The 12,764-nt window shown below is 44.6% G+C and overlaps 1 protein-coding gene across 1 annotated transcript in view; it reads left to right on the forward strand.

Moving 5' to 3' along the window:
• The first annotated feature begins 2,795 nt into the window (after positions 1–2,795).
• The window catches only part of CCKAR (cholecystokinin A receptor), a 28,652-nt gene continuing 18,683 nt past the window's right edge, over positions 2,796–12,764 (forward strand). The window contains exons 1-2 of the mRNA XM_026687713.2: positions 2,796–3,096; positions 7,263–7,514. Of these exons, the coding sequence (XP_026543498.2) occupies positions 2,976–3,096; positions 7,263–7,514 (373 nt within the window). The 5' untranslated portion in view covers positions 2,796–2,975. The remainder of the gene's footprint in view (positions 3,097–7,262; positions 7,515–12,764) is intronic.

Genomic DNA, 12,764 nt, shown 5'->3' on the forward strand with positions numbered 1-12,764 from the left:
GGAAGATGTCTATGGAGATTCTCAACCATCCAGGTCATGGTTGTCCCAAAAGTGCTTTTTTCAAGAGGCTTCTGGATTTTCTTTGAAGACATTTCACTTCTCATCCAAGAAGCTTCTTCAGCTGTGCTGAAGCTTCTTCCCTACCATACAGTCAGAGCTGAAGAAGCTTCCTGAAGAAGACAAACTCATATATAATACATTTTCACTTATTTTACACTTGGCTATTCTTGCCAAGGCAGTATGATTTGTTACCTCAAGGTGGCAAGGTTTTATTGTATTATTCATAAAATTCATTGTATTATTCAAGGCAGTATGATTTGTTACTTCAAGGTGGCAAGGTTTCATTGTATTATTCATAAAATTCAGTCCATTTTGATTACCTCAGTGGTCTATTTATATTTTATATTACCTGAAACACAAACTGTTCAATTATTTTGTTAACTTGCTGAATTCTGGCCTGAGACCATAATAAAGAACTGTTATGGTTTAATATTAAATACTAGAATGTTTAATGATTCTAAGTGTTGGACTAGGACAGCCAGATTCTAGGTCCCACTCAGCTAGACAAGTTTGTGAGAAGACTTTGGGCCAGTCATTCTTTCTCAGTCCAATCTACCTCATGGGGAAAAATAGGTGGAACATTATCTAACCATCCTTGCATTCCTGAAGGAAAGGCTGGCTCTAAAATAAATCAATGGAGCTTCTAGAAATCCAGAATCCCATGGAAACTTAAGATCATAGTTCAAGGGTTCCCAAGAAGAACCCTATTCAAGAAATGAACACAGTCAATTTGTGAGTAAATAGCACCTGGCTCAATTTTTCATGTGCAGAGAACTTTCTACAGAAAGAGACGTCTACAAAAATTTGCTTTTCCCCTTTCCTTGCCTTTAAGTCCAAATGGGAAGATCTTATGGGATGTATGAACTGTGAAGAGCATCTTCAAGGAATAAATTAGAGAGGAGTAGGAGGAGAAATAGGGGAGGAGGAGGAGGAGGAGGAGGATGACGACAATGAGAAGAAGGACAACAAGAAAGGGAGGAGAGGGAGGGGGAGGAAGAAGAAATGGAGTAGGAGGAGTAGGAGGAGAAAAACAACAACAAGAAGAAGGACAACAAGGAGAAGGGGAGGAGGAGGAAGAAGAAGAAATGAAGGAGGAGGAGATGAAGATGAAGCAGAAGAAGCAGAAGCAGAAGAAGCAGAAGCAGAAAAAAGAAGAAGAAGAAGGAGGAGGAGGAGGAGGAGAAGCTTCTTTGTGTGATTTCACTCCCAAAGGGCAGAAGAGAGGGTGGACTGATAGCGAGGAAAGAATGCTCCCACTCACCACCACCAAGAAAATCCAAGGAATTTGAGAAGAAAATGACAGGAAGGGGGGGAAAAAATTCAACACGCATCTCATTTCCTTGCTTCAAATGAGAACTCCCCTCACCTTGCCAACTTCTATGTAGGTCGCAGATCCAATGATTTCAGATTTCAGATTAGTAGAACCCTTGCCTTAAAATTGCTCACAAAGTTTATTCTCTGTCAAAACCCAGAGCGTAACTGAGAGCTCCTACAACTAATGCTTCCAAATTGTTATAATTTCTGGAACTGTTCTTCTTAACAGTCTATGTATACCCTATAGAAGGGTGTGTTTTTTCCTGCAGCAGGCCTCAGTTCTGGGTGCTTTCTTTGAAAAAGCAGAACTTGCACTCATTATACTCTTTCCGGGGTCAGGAATTTCTCTCGGTGCTGTCGTTTTAGAAAACTGATCCTGTCTCTAAACCTGCCTGCAATTTGCACAGAGAGCTGTGACAACAAAAATGGCTTCTAGCGGTATTTCTTCTGCCCACTGCCTTTGGATAAAAGAGGATTTAGGGTTAGTATCCTAAAAAGACACAATATTTTATTTTACACATCACTACAGCAGCGAGAATTGCACTTGCTCAATCTTGGAAAATGACCACTATACTGACAGATAGTTTAGTAATTCAAAAAAAAAAATTCGATTGTGCAGAAATGGACAAACTCACTATAGAATTAAATAATAAGGAAGACTCCGAATATTACTCAATTTGGGATAATTGGTACCAATGGATAGATAGTAGGAATATGAAATGCATAGATTAGAATAAGATATAAATATGTATATATGTACATGATTAATTAGAAATGTATAGAAATGTATGAATATAACTAAGATTTTTCAGTACTGACAGAGAAGATGGTGAATTGTACAAAGTTATTTTTTAGATTTACTTGTATTTTAATGTTTCAAATTTCAATAAAGTTTTAAAATTTAAAAAGGGGGGGGGGGATTTAGACACATTTTTTTAAAAAATAAAAGAAACATTTTCACAATCGAGAAGCCCAAAAGAGGTGTGTGGTTTTCTGCATGTGTCAGAGAAACGGGTGGCAGATAAAAGGTAATTTTTAAAAAAAAAAAAAAAAAAAAAACCTCCTCAGGAAACACAATTGCCTCAAGCTGTCATATTCTGCCTCTCTGAAAGTCCAAGCTGAACTCCAGGCAGCACTTCTGAGGAAAACACGTCTTGAAAGGGGCTATCAAGGACTTGATCTGTGGTAGTTCCATCTGCAATTGACGGATTGCCTGGGAGATGGAGGAGGCTTGAAGAAAATGCCAGGTTTATCAAGTTCGATGGTGGAAGGGGTTAATTCTGTAATCATTCTCCAGGATGGTTGTGATCCTCACAGTCAATTACAGGGAAGGGGTGGGCCTAGCAGGGAGGGGAGGGAAAAAGACTTATGCCGTGCACACATGCGTCTCTTTCTGCAGTCTCCAGCTTTCTCATGTCTTGCTAAGAAGCATCCATCCTTCATGCTCCTTAGACTACTTTGGTCTTATCATTCTGCATGGGCGGCTGTAGGACAGCTGTCTTTGGATAACTGCCTGCCTGTTTGCCAAGGCTAGCTTCCCTTTATCCAAAAATGGTCGCTTAGTGGGAAAATTATGCAGACCTATTTCGGGAGAATAAAGGATGGATATCTTCAACGGCAGTCTGATTGACCTCAGCTCTAATATCTCTGCCCTGCTCTGCGAACTCGACTTGGAAAATTACACCATTTTCTGCTTGGACCACTCTCCCCGGACTTTTAAAGGTGAGTGCTCTTCGAAGAATAAAGAAGGCATCGGCTGGGTTTAGCTAATCTAAAGTAAACAATTTATGAAGGCTTTCAAGTCAGGCTGTGTGAAAAGTGACATTTGTGGATGAGGGAAAGAGGAAAAGCAGAAGCAAAAAGCCCGTTAATGTTCAGATTAAACTGCCGGTGGTGCCAGAAATGTTAAAAGTGGCAGGGCAGGATCGAAAAGATCTGAGAGAACGAAGTTCAAATATTCCAGTGAACACTTTTGAGGGCTGCAGTAAAAGGTATGTGGGAGGAATTCACCACTCAAATGTGCAATTATGTATTAGTCTCCTGCTACGTCTAGTCGAAAAATGGTAAAACTTTAAAGTTTAGCTGCATCATGGTGCAATAAGCAGGCATAACCTTTTAGAAGCCTAGTAAATCAACCCCTTTAAAAAAACAAACCACGGCGCATGTTACAAAGAAGATGGAAAGCAATCGAAGGAGCACATATGCTGATTAAACTACATTTTAGAGGGTAGTGAAAGCAACCAGAGATAGTCTGGAGGTTGCCCTGGATTCTGTTTATAACAGAATAACAGGGCTGGAAGGGAGTTTGGGGGTCTTCTAATCCAACCCCCTGCTGAAGCAGGAAACTCTATATCATTTCAGACAAATGATTGTGCAATCTCTTCTTAAAAACTTCCAGTAATGGAGCACCCACAACTTCTGAAAGTGAATTGTTCCACTGATTGTTCTCCCTGTCAGAAAATTTCTCCTCAGTTCTTGGTTGCTTCTCTCCTTTATTAGTTTCCATCCGTTGCTTCTTGTCCTGCTTCAGGGCTTTGGAGCATAGGTTGAACTTGACTCCCTCCTCTTTTGGTGGCCCTCTGTATAAGATTACTGCCCCTGTTAACTTTACCAGCGAAAAGCTATCCTCCAGTTCTACTAACTTAGAACGTCATCCTTTCCCAATTCTTTGGGGGACAGAGACACAAAACTGAGAGCAAATATAAGATTTCTCCAATCAGGCTGGCAGAAAAGGATGTTGTAGAAGAGCAGCATCAAGCAAGAGACTTGATTAGCCCTTTCCTCTATTTATCATGCTTCCCTATTTTGAGCTAACTGGCACAGGTTGCTCAGGATCTTCTAACTGGAGAGAAATCAGTTGGAGCATGTCTACTTCACTCCCCCCACCCTCCGCTTATGACTTCTCCTCTCCAAATGTCATCCGTCCCCTTCACATCATTTCATTTTGAACCCCTGGAAAACCTTGTGCTTGGCACCTCATTGCTGCTAACGATGGTTTCCAGACAGACCGTAGTGAAGGGGGACACCGCTCATGGGTTTAGAGAGGAGAAGACCCAGGGGTGGGCTGCTGGGGGTTCGCAGGGGTTCGGGAGAGCCCCTAGCTAAGATTCTGTGCAGTTCGGAGAACCCCCAAATTCCATCCCTGGCTGGCTTCGCCCACCCCATCCTGCTCCTCTCAGGAGTCCCCATGAAGCCCATTTTGGATTCAGGTAAGGGCAGGGCATGCATGGAGTCTTGGGAAGGGTGAAAAATGGCCTCCCGGAAGTTCGGGAAGGCCGGAAATGGGCCTGTTTCTGGCTTCCAGAGAGCCTCCGGAGCCCGGGGAGGCTGTTTTCCCCCTCCTGGAGGCTCAAGGAAAGCCTCCGGAGCCCGGGGAGGGCAAAAACTCCACTGCCATGGTGCAGGAGGGCAACTAGGCCTCACCCACCATGGCCACACCCACCCAGCAACCTAGCAGAGAACCTTTGCTAAAAAAAAATTGAAGCCCACTTTGAAGACCTCTGGCAGATGCACTGTGTTAGGGATAACATTGTTTTACCCTAACCGTTTTGGGTAAAGATAATAAAATGATGAATCATGGTTTGTCACATAAAGTGTATGTGACTTTAAGCTAAAGGAATGTAATTAAGGGTGCAGCTGTAAAAGTACTATATAAGCAGCAAGGCACTCTCTGGCTCTTACTGGCTGGCTTATTGAAGACTGCGTTCTTGCTGGATCGGGAGGAGAAGAAGTGTTGGATTACTTTGAAGATATTTCTCAACGAGAGAAGATAAGTTTTGGACAGATTTATTATATGTGTACTGACACTGGCTATTCGACACGGACTTTGCAATTAGAGTATCCTCGACAAGACTTGACTGAATTTGGTATTTGACTAATGGACTGTTTATAATGACTATGCTATAATTCTTAAATGGAATAAATTATAATTTTTGATAGCACAAGCGTATCTGTATTTTTACTGCGTGTTAACTAGAAAATGTATCTCACACATTTACCTGTCTTCCTATCTGACTTCGCTGCACATTCTGTTTAGTTTGTTTTCCTTAACACCCGTTGGGGAATCCAGGCTTAACACACTGTACTAGCAATAGAAAGAAATGATGGGTGGGAGCAAAGATGTGAAAAGACCCTTCCTGTTGTGAATCAATAAAAAGTAACTAAGCCCAAATGTAAAGCGGGTTTTGAAAGCCTGCACACCTGATTGGTCCTTAAACAACGAACAAGGATTGGTCCATAACAAGCCCCTGATTGGCCAATATTAGGACACTTCTTATTGGGTATTAGTTGAACTTGTTGCACATATTATTGGTTAATAGGGTAGCAGCCAACCCTATAAAAGGGTTACTGCTGCCCATAGCCTTGCTCTGTTCTGTTCTATCTACTGTCATTAAAGAGTTGAAGTCACTGATCAGATGTCTGGTCTCCATTATTCTCCAAACGTAACACTTCCCTTCAAGTAATTGTAGGAGTCCCACTTAAGGAGGACTAAGAGCAAGCTACTCATGGAGGAGGCAAGCCTTGCCTTACTGGTTTCTTTCTAGCTTTCAAGTCTCTGTGAGAAAAACTACCCCCCTTTTTTAAAAGGATTAAACCCAGAAATCTTGGATCCTTTTTTTGTTTGTTTGGTAATAAGTTTTTATTTTATTTTATAGCATACAGAAATTCCAATTTCAATTGAACAGTATGTTGTCTGGGTATAAATCATTTTAGGAAATAATAATCACATTATTTACAATAATATTCATTGCATTCACATCAACTGTATTAACATTAGTAACAATCATAATCATACTAAATCTTGGAACCTTATTCTCCATGCATATCGTCCCCCGTGTAGAACAGTGATGTCAAGCTCAAGGCCTGATCTGCCTCACAGGGTGCTTAAATCTGGCTGGCCTGGAAATAGCAAAGGACTGGCCTGAGGTGCTTCTGCTAGTAAAAATCAGGCACGGGGAAACCATGCACTGCTTCTTCGCACCCCGTTTTTGGCCTGGACGGTCTCCTGCAGCACCCTGCCAGCCAAAACGGAGTGCAGGGGCACCCTGTTTTGGCCGGCAGGGTGCTGCTGGAGGTGATTTTCCCCCACCCACCCCCGGCCGCCCATGGAGGAGAACTACAATGCTGATCCGGCCTTGGAAGAAATTCAGTTTGACACCTCTGATGTAGAAAGAAAGTGCTTCCACCCTTTAGCACAGCAATAGCACTTAGACTTATATACCGCTTTATAGCCCTCTCTAAGTGGTTTGCAGAGTTGGCCTATTTCCCCCAACAATCTGTGTCCTCATTTTACCCACCTCGGAAGGATGGAAGGCTGAGTCAACCTGGAGCCTGGTGAGATTCTATCTGCCAAATTGCAGGCAGTTGCCAGAAGTAGCCTGCAGTACTGCACTCTAACCACTGCACCACTGCGGCCCATGTAATGCAGCACACACTGTGGTGTCCTTTATGCTTTCTGAACTTGGTTGTTTTTTTTTTTGCAGGTAATATCAGCAGTGCTCTAAGTTCTTTGTTTTTTCTCTTTGTTTACATACAAGTGGCTTGCTCTCTCAGTGTTAGAGGGAATCTTTGACATTAGAAATAGCAATAGCACTTATATACCGCTTCCCAGTGCTTTACAACCCTCTCTAAGCAGTTTACGGAGTCAGTATATTACCACCACCACCACCCAACAATCTGGATCCTCATTTTACCCACCTCAGAAGGACGGAAGGCTGAGTCAACCTTGAGCCTGGTGAGATTCGAACTGCCAAATTTCAGGCAGCCGGCAGTCAGCAGAAGTAGCCTGCAGTGCTGCACTCTAACCACTTGCGCCACCTCGCCTCAGCATGTGATTATTCCACACAGTGCTTCTTTCGATTCTGATTATTGTTCCCATTGCCTTGCAGAATTGGACCAGACAGTACGGATCTTCCTCTATTCCTTGATTTTTTTACTCAGCGTCGCGGGGAATACCTTGGTGATCACAGTGCTGATCAGGAACAAGAGGATAAGGACGGTCACCAACTTATTCCTGCTGTCACTGGCCATCAGCGACCTCATGCTGTGCTTCTTCTGCATGCCTTTCACCCTGATCCCCAACCTCCTACAGGATTTTATTTTTGGCAGCCCGCTCTGCAAAATTACCAGCTATTTCATGGGTGAGTCTGAAGAAGGGTCCTTGTTTCACGAGGGAGTCACTGTCGGCTCCTCTTGAGTTGTTGGCTGACATCTTCTAACACAGGAGTGTTGAATTTGATTTCATTGAGAGCCACATCAGGGTTGTGTTTGACCTCGGGGGTCAGAGGGGGACTGGCCAGCTCCATGTCACTCATGTCAGGGGTGCCTGTGGTGGCCCGAGCACTCTCTCAGCAAAAACAGGCTCCCAAGCTCTGTTTTGTCTGTGATGGCCTCCTGAAGCCCTCTGCCAGTGAAAACGGAGCTTGGGAGGGATGCCTGCAGCCCCCACAAGTTCCGTTTTCACTGGCAGAGACAACACGGGCCAGTCCTTCGCTGTTTCCAGGGTGGCCCCACAGGCCAGAGATAAGCACCCTGTGATGACCCAGAGCATGGCACAAAAGCAACAAAGTCACAAAAGTAGGTAAAGTCCCTGTAATACCTCCAACTTGACTCCCAATGTCCAGTTATCATTGGCTGGAGAAAAAACTCCCAAGAACAGTTTTTAAAGGGAAGAAATTCAGTCAGAACCCAAAGTACATATAAATTAGAAATAAAAACCAACACATCATGCTGCAGCAATTAATGAGACAAGGCAGGATAAGGAATTGCAAACCACACACAGTTGGGAGCATACCCGAACCCAGATAAGACTTGACAAACAAAGATAATGCACGATTTGCTTCCAACAAAGTGCTGTGCAAATGCCCTTTTAAAATCCTGTTTTCCCAGCAGCAGCTAATTGAAGGGAATCAGGGCCCTTTTCTCCCCCATAACCCCCGTAACCCACGTTGTTCCCTTATCCGTTCCTCCCTGCATGCCCTAGGATGAAGAGGGGATGGGCCTGGGTCTTCCTCTGAATGCCCAGCCAGACTTTGCCCTTCCCCAGTTTCCTCTACAGCCACTGGAGCCAGACTCCCACTCTCTGTCAGCTGCTCGACCCCAGATTCCAACAGGGGCATGACACACACCATGGGCTAGATCTGGCCCCAGGCCTTGAGTTTGACACCCCTGTTCTAATGAGTGATAGGTACTCCTCGGCTTACGACTGCAACAGATCCCACATTTTCAAGTCCTTCAATCACCATTGCCCCGTTGTACGGCCTTTCTTGCCAGAGCTGTTAAGTGAGTCACTCCAGTTAATAGGTTAGTGACACGATGGTTAAGTGAATCTGGCATCCCCATTGACTTTGCTTGTCAGAAGGTCACCATGAACCCTGGGACATTGCAACCGTCATAGATGTGGGCCAATTGCAAGCATCCGGATTTTGATCACATGGCCATGGCAAGGCTGCAGTAGTCATAACTGTGGAAAACGATCATAAATCATTTCTTTCAAGTGCTGTCGTAACTGCAGTCATTAAACAAATGGTTGTAAGTCAAGGAGTATCTGTACTCACATGCCCAAGAAGGAGTTGTCAGTTCTTTGTATAACTATGTTGGGCTCTTCTAGCAAGTCCAAAGTGCACAGCTACTTCCAACTTACCTTCAGAACCAGTAGGAAAAATGGCTACTCAAAAGAGAAATTTCTGGTGATGTGGAATTTCGAACTATGTGTCTCATAGCCTTGTCTAAACCAAAGGCACCTTTCTATGCTTCCTATATATTCATATGACTAAACGCTGAAGGCGCACGGAGCGCTGTTCCCTTCCCACCAAAGGGGTCCCTATTTTTCTACTTGCATTTTTTACGTGCTTTTGAACTGCTAGGTTGGCAGAAGCTGGTTGGCAAGTAACGGGAGCTCACTCCGTTATGCGGTGCTAGGGATTCGAACCACCGAACTGCCGACCTTTCTGATCAACAAGCTCAAGATAGATAGATAGATAGATAGATAGATAGATAGATAGATAGATAGATAGATAGATAGATAGATAGATAGATAGGCAGGCAGGCAGACAGGCAGGCAGGCAGGCAGGCAGGCAGGCAGGCAGGCAGGCAGACTGACTGACTGACTGACTGACTGACTGATTGGTCTATAGGTGATATCAACGTACAGGTTTAAACACGTTACTGATAAAATTCAAAACAAACAATTTAAAATGAGAGTAGGGTAAAATACAATAGTTATAGGATAAAATACAATCATTTAATACGTAAATATGTAAAATAGAATAAAATTATATTTCTGTATCACTCCTGCAATCTACCGCAATCAGGCCCATCTATGCCGATCTCAGTCAGAAATTGTGCTGTATTAAATGTCGTTTCCAGATTCTGGCTATACATGAGATATATGCAGAGGTGGGTTATTCAGCAGGTTCTGACCAGTTCTGGGGAACCGGTAGCGGAAATTTTGAGTAGTTCGGAGAACTGGCAAATTCCACCTCTGACTGGGCCCGTCCCCATTTATTCTCCGCCTCCCGAGTCCCAGCTGATTGGCTGGATCTTCTTTTGTTGCCCTGCACAGGAGAATGGAGCTGGAAAGCAGGTTAGTGGGGTGGGGAGGGAATGGGGATTTTGCAGTATCCTTCCCCTGCCACGCCCACCAGGCCACATCCACAGAACCAGTAGTAAAAAAAATTGAATCCCACCACCGGGTATATGTTTTTTTTAATATGGGCCTCCCACTGGGCCATACATTTAATATGTGGACCAAGGTACTTATCCCTTTTGAAGCCCACACCTGGAGGGAGGCAGGAGGAACTGGCTACAGATTTTATTACCTGCCAATGAGAAAAACAAAGGGATTTGCAGGAAGACGGCTTCTTTACTTAGAATGACCAACAAATGATGTTTTATCCTATCAACAACAGCCTCAGATTCGGCAGTTTTGTCTCCAACTTGTTCATTTCCTGGACAAAAATTAAATGTTCTACTAAGCAAAGCAAAGTCTAGCTTGAAAATAGCCATACCTGATGAAGATTTCTACCTTTTCAAGTAATGGGAAGTTTTTCAGAGTCAGAGTATCTTTTTTAGAGACCAGGGTTGCTGTTTTTTCGGTGCCAGAGATTTTATTTATTTGTTTTGAATCATTTAGTCACGTTCAGCTCTTGGTGACGTTGTTAGGCGAGTGCTCTCCATGCGTCTCTGTCAAACAGCAGCTTCCTTCATTTGTTGGATATTCTCCTTTGTATCGCTTTGATGCAGGCTTCAAAAATGTTAGCGACGGGTTCTCCGCCCGGTTGCTGGGTGGGCGTGGCCATGGTGGGTGGGTGTGGCCTAGTCGGCCTCCTGCACCACAGCTGGGGAAGAGCATTTTTCCCTCCAGAGGTTTTCCTTGAGCCTCTGGGAGGGCGAAAATGGCCTCCCCGGGATCTGGTGACTCTCTGGAAGCCAGAAACGGGCCCGTTTTCAGCCTTCCCAAACTTCTGGGAGGCCCATTTTTCACCCTTCCCAAGCATCTAAAATGGGTCATGTGGGGACCCCTGGGAGGGGAGGGGCGGGGTGGACGGGGCCAGCCAGGAGTGGGATTTGGGGGTCCTCCAAACTGCACAGAATCTTAGCTAGGGGCTCCCCCAAACCCCTGAGAACTCCCAGCAGCCCACCCCTGCCTTGCCCCTTCTTCTTGCTCCACTAACCATTCCTAGCATCACTGTCTTCTCCAATGAAGTCACACGCATAGCATGGCAAAGTAAGATCGGACGTAGTCTTAAGATTTTAGCTTCCACTGGTGGGTCTGGTTTTATATGGTTTAACACAGGGGTGTCCAACCTTGGCAACTTTAAGAGTTGTGGACTTCAACTCCCAGAATTCCTCAGCCAGCTTTGCTGGCTGAGGAATTCTGGGAGTTGAAGTCCACAAGTCTTAAAGTTGTCAAGGTTGGACACCCCTGGTTTAACACCTCTCTGATTGTTACTCTGGCTGTCCACAATACATGCCGTAATTTACATATTAAGATATTTTATAACACTTATAATAATCTTTATAACATATGCTTGATTGCGAATCTACCAACTGATAGAAGGAGAAGAATTCACAGGCACGCTTCTCCAAAAGGGCTGGAAAAAGTTGAGTTTCTTTCAAAAGCAAAACAATGGTTTCTTTTTTTTTAAAGGATACAATTACAAATCCTGAACTATCTCAGTTTCCTAGCTAGATTCTAGCTTAGATCCTAGACCAGCGGTGGCTAATATTTTATGGCTCCCGTGCCCATAATTGCGCATGTGCGCTCGCTTGCGTGCACTCGCATGCCAGCACCCGAAAGCCAATGAGTGCTGCCCCCCCCCCCACGTCCCCTGCGCATGCGTGCGCGACTCCCTCCTCATGTGCCGTGCGTCTGTGCATGTGCACACCATCCTCCCCTCGTGCACAGCATGTCTGTGCATGCATGCATGATCCCCTTGCACGCAGCACATCCCTGTGCATGTGTGTGCGCCTCCCACGTGCCCCCTCCGCACCCCTGTGCATGCACGCCAGATGCCCGACAATCAGCTGTCAGGCAGTGGCACGCACGCACATCCGCAGTGGGGCTCTTCCGGGCGACCTCTCACGTGCCGGGGGAAACGGCTCTGCGTGCCACTTCTGGAACATGGTGCTAGACATTCTAGCGTATCTCGGTTGAACTGGCCAGACCCTGGCCAAACTTTCACACCAAGGCAAGAATCTTTTTGAGGCTTCCTTTACAATTCAGCATACCCCACCAACTTAGTTTCTTATCATGGTCAAGCAGTTTGTACAGAGTAGTCCTGGAAGCGAAAGTAAAACATGGTGCAATTTTCTTATTAGTGCAATATCACATGTTGGAAGTAGACTACATCTGAACAGGGTCTCTTCCAGTGGTGGGGTTCAAATATTTTTACTACCGGTTCTGTGGGCATGGCTTAGTGGGCATGGCAGGGGAAGGATACTGTAAAATCTCCAGTCAGAGGTGGTATTTGCCAGTTCTCAGAACTACTCAAAATTTCTGCTACCGGTTCTCCAGAACTGGTCAGAACCTGCTGAATACCACCTCTGGTCTCTTCTCTGTTTTCCAACGTTCCTTAAAAATATCAGTGGCTTTGAAAAGAAGCAAGATCTCTTAGTTTAACCAGTAAACCACAAGTGTAGTTAGCAACGAGTTAGATGGGGGAAAATATCATATCTTCACGCTCAATCAACATCTTAAGGCCACTGAGAATGCAGTTATCCCTTAAAAAGAGTCGAAGATATGTTTTATGCTAAATTATAACCCTCAATATCAAAGCTGTGCCAATGTTCACTTAATCGCCCATTTGATTAGAAATCAGCAAAATATTTTGCATTGTAACCCAACAGTATCTGCTTGGGCCATGCTGTGGTTCCAGCCAGTGGTGGGA

Source organism: Notechis scutatus, chromosome 4 (assembly GCF_049901735.1).
Source record: "Notechis scutatus isolate UNSWTSFEM ecotype Mainland chromosome 4, rNotScu1.2, whole genome shotgun sequence".
In the NCBI taxonomy this organism is placed as follows: Eukaryota; Metazoa; Chordata; class Lepidosauria; order Squamata; family Elapidae; genus Notechis; species Notechis scutatus.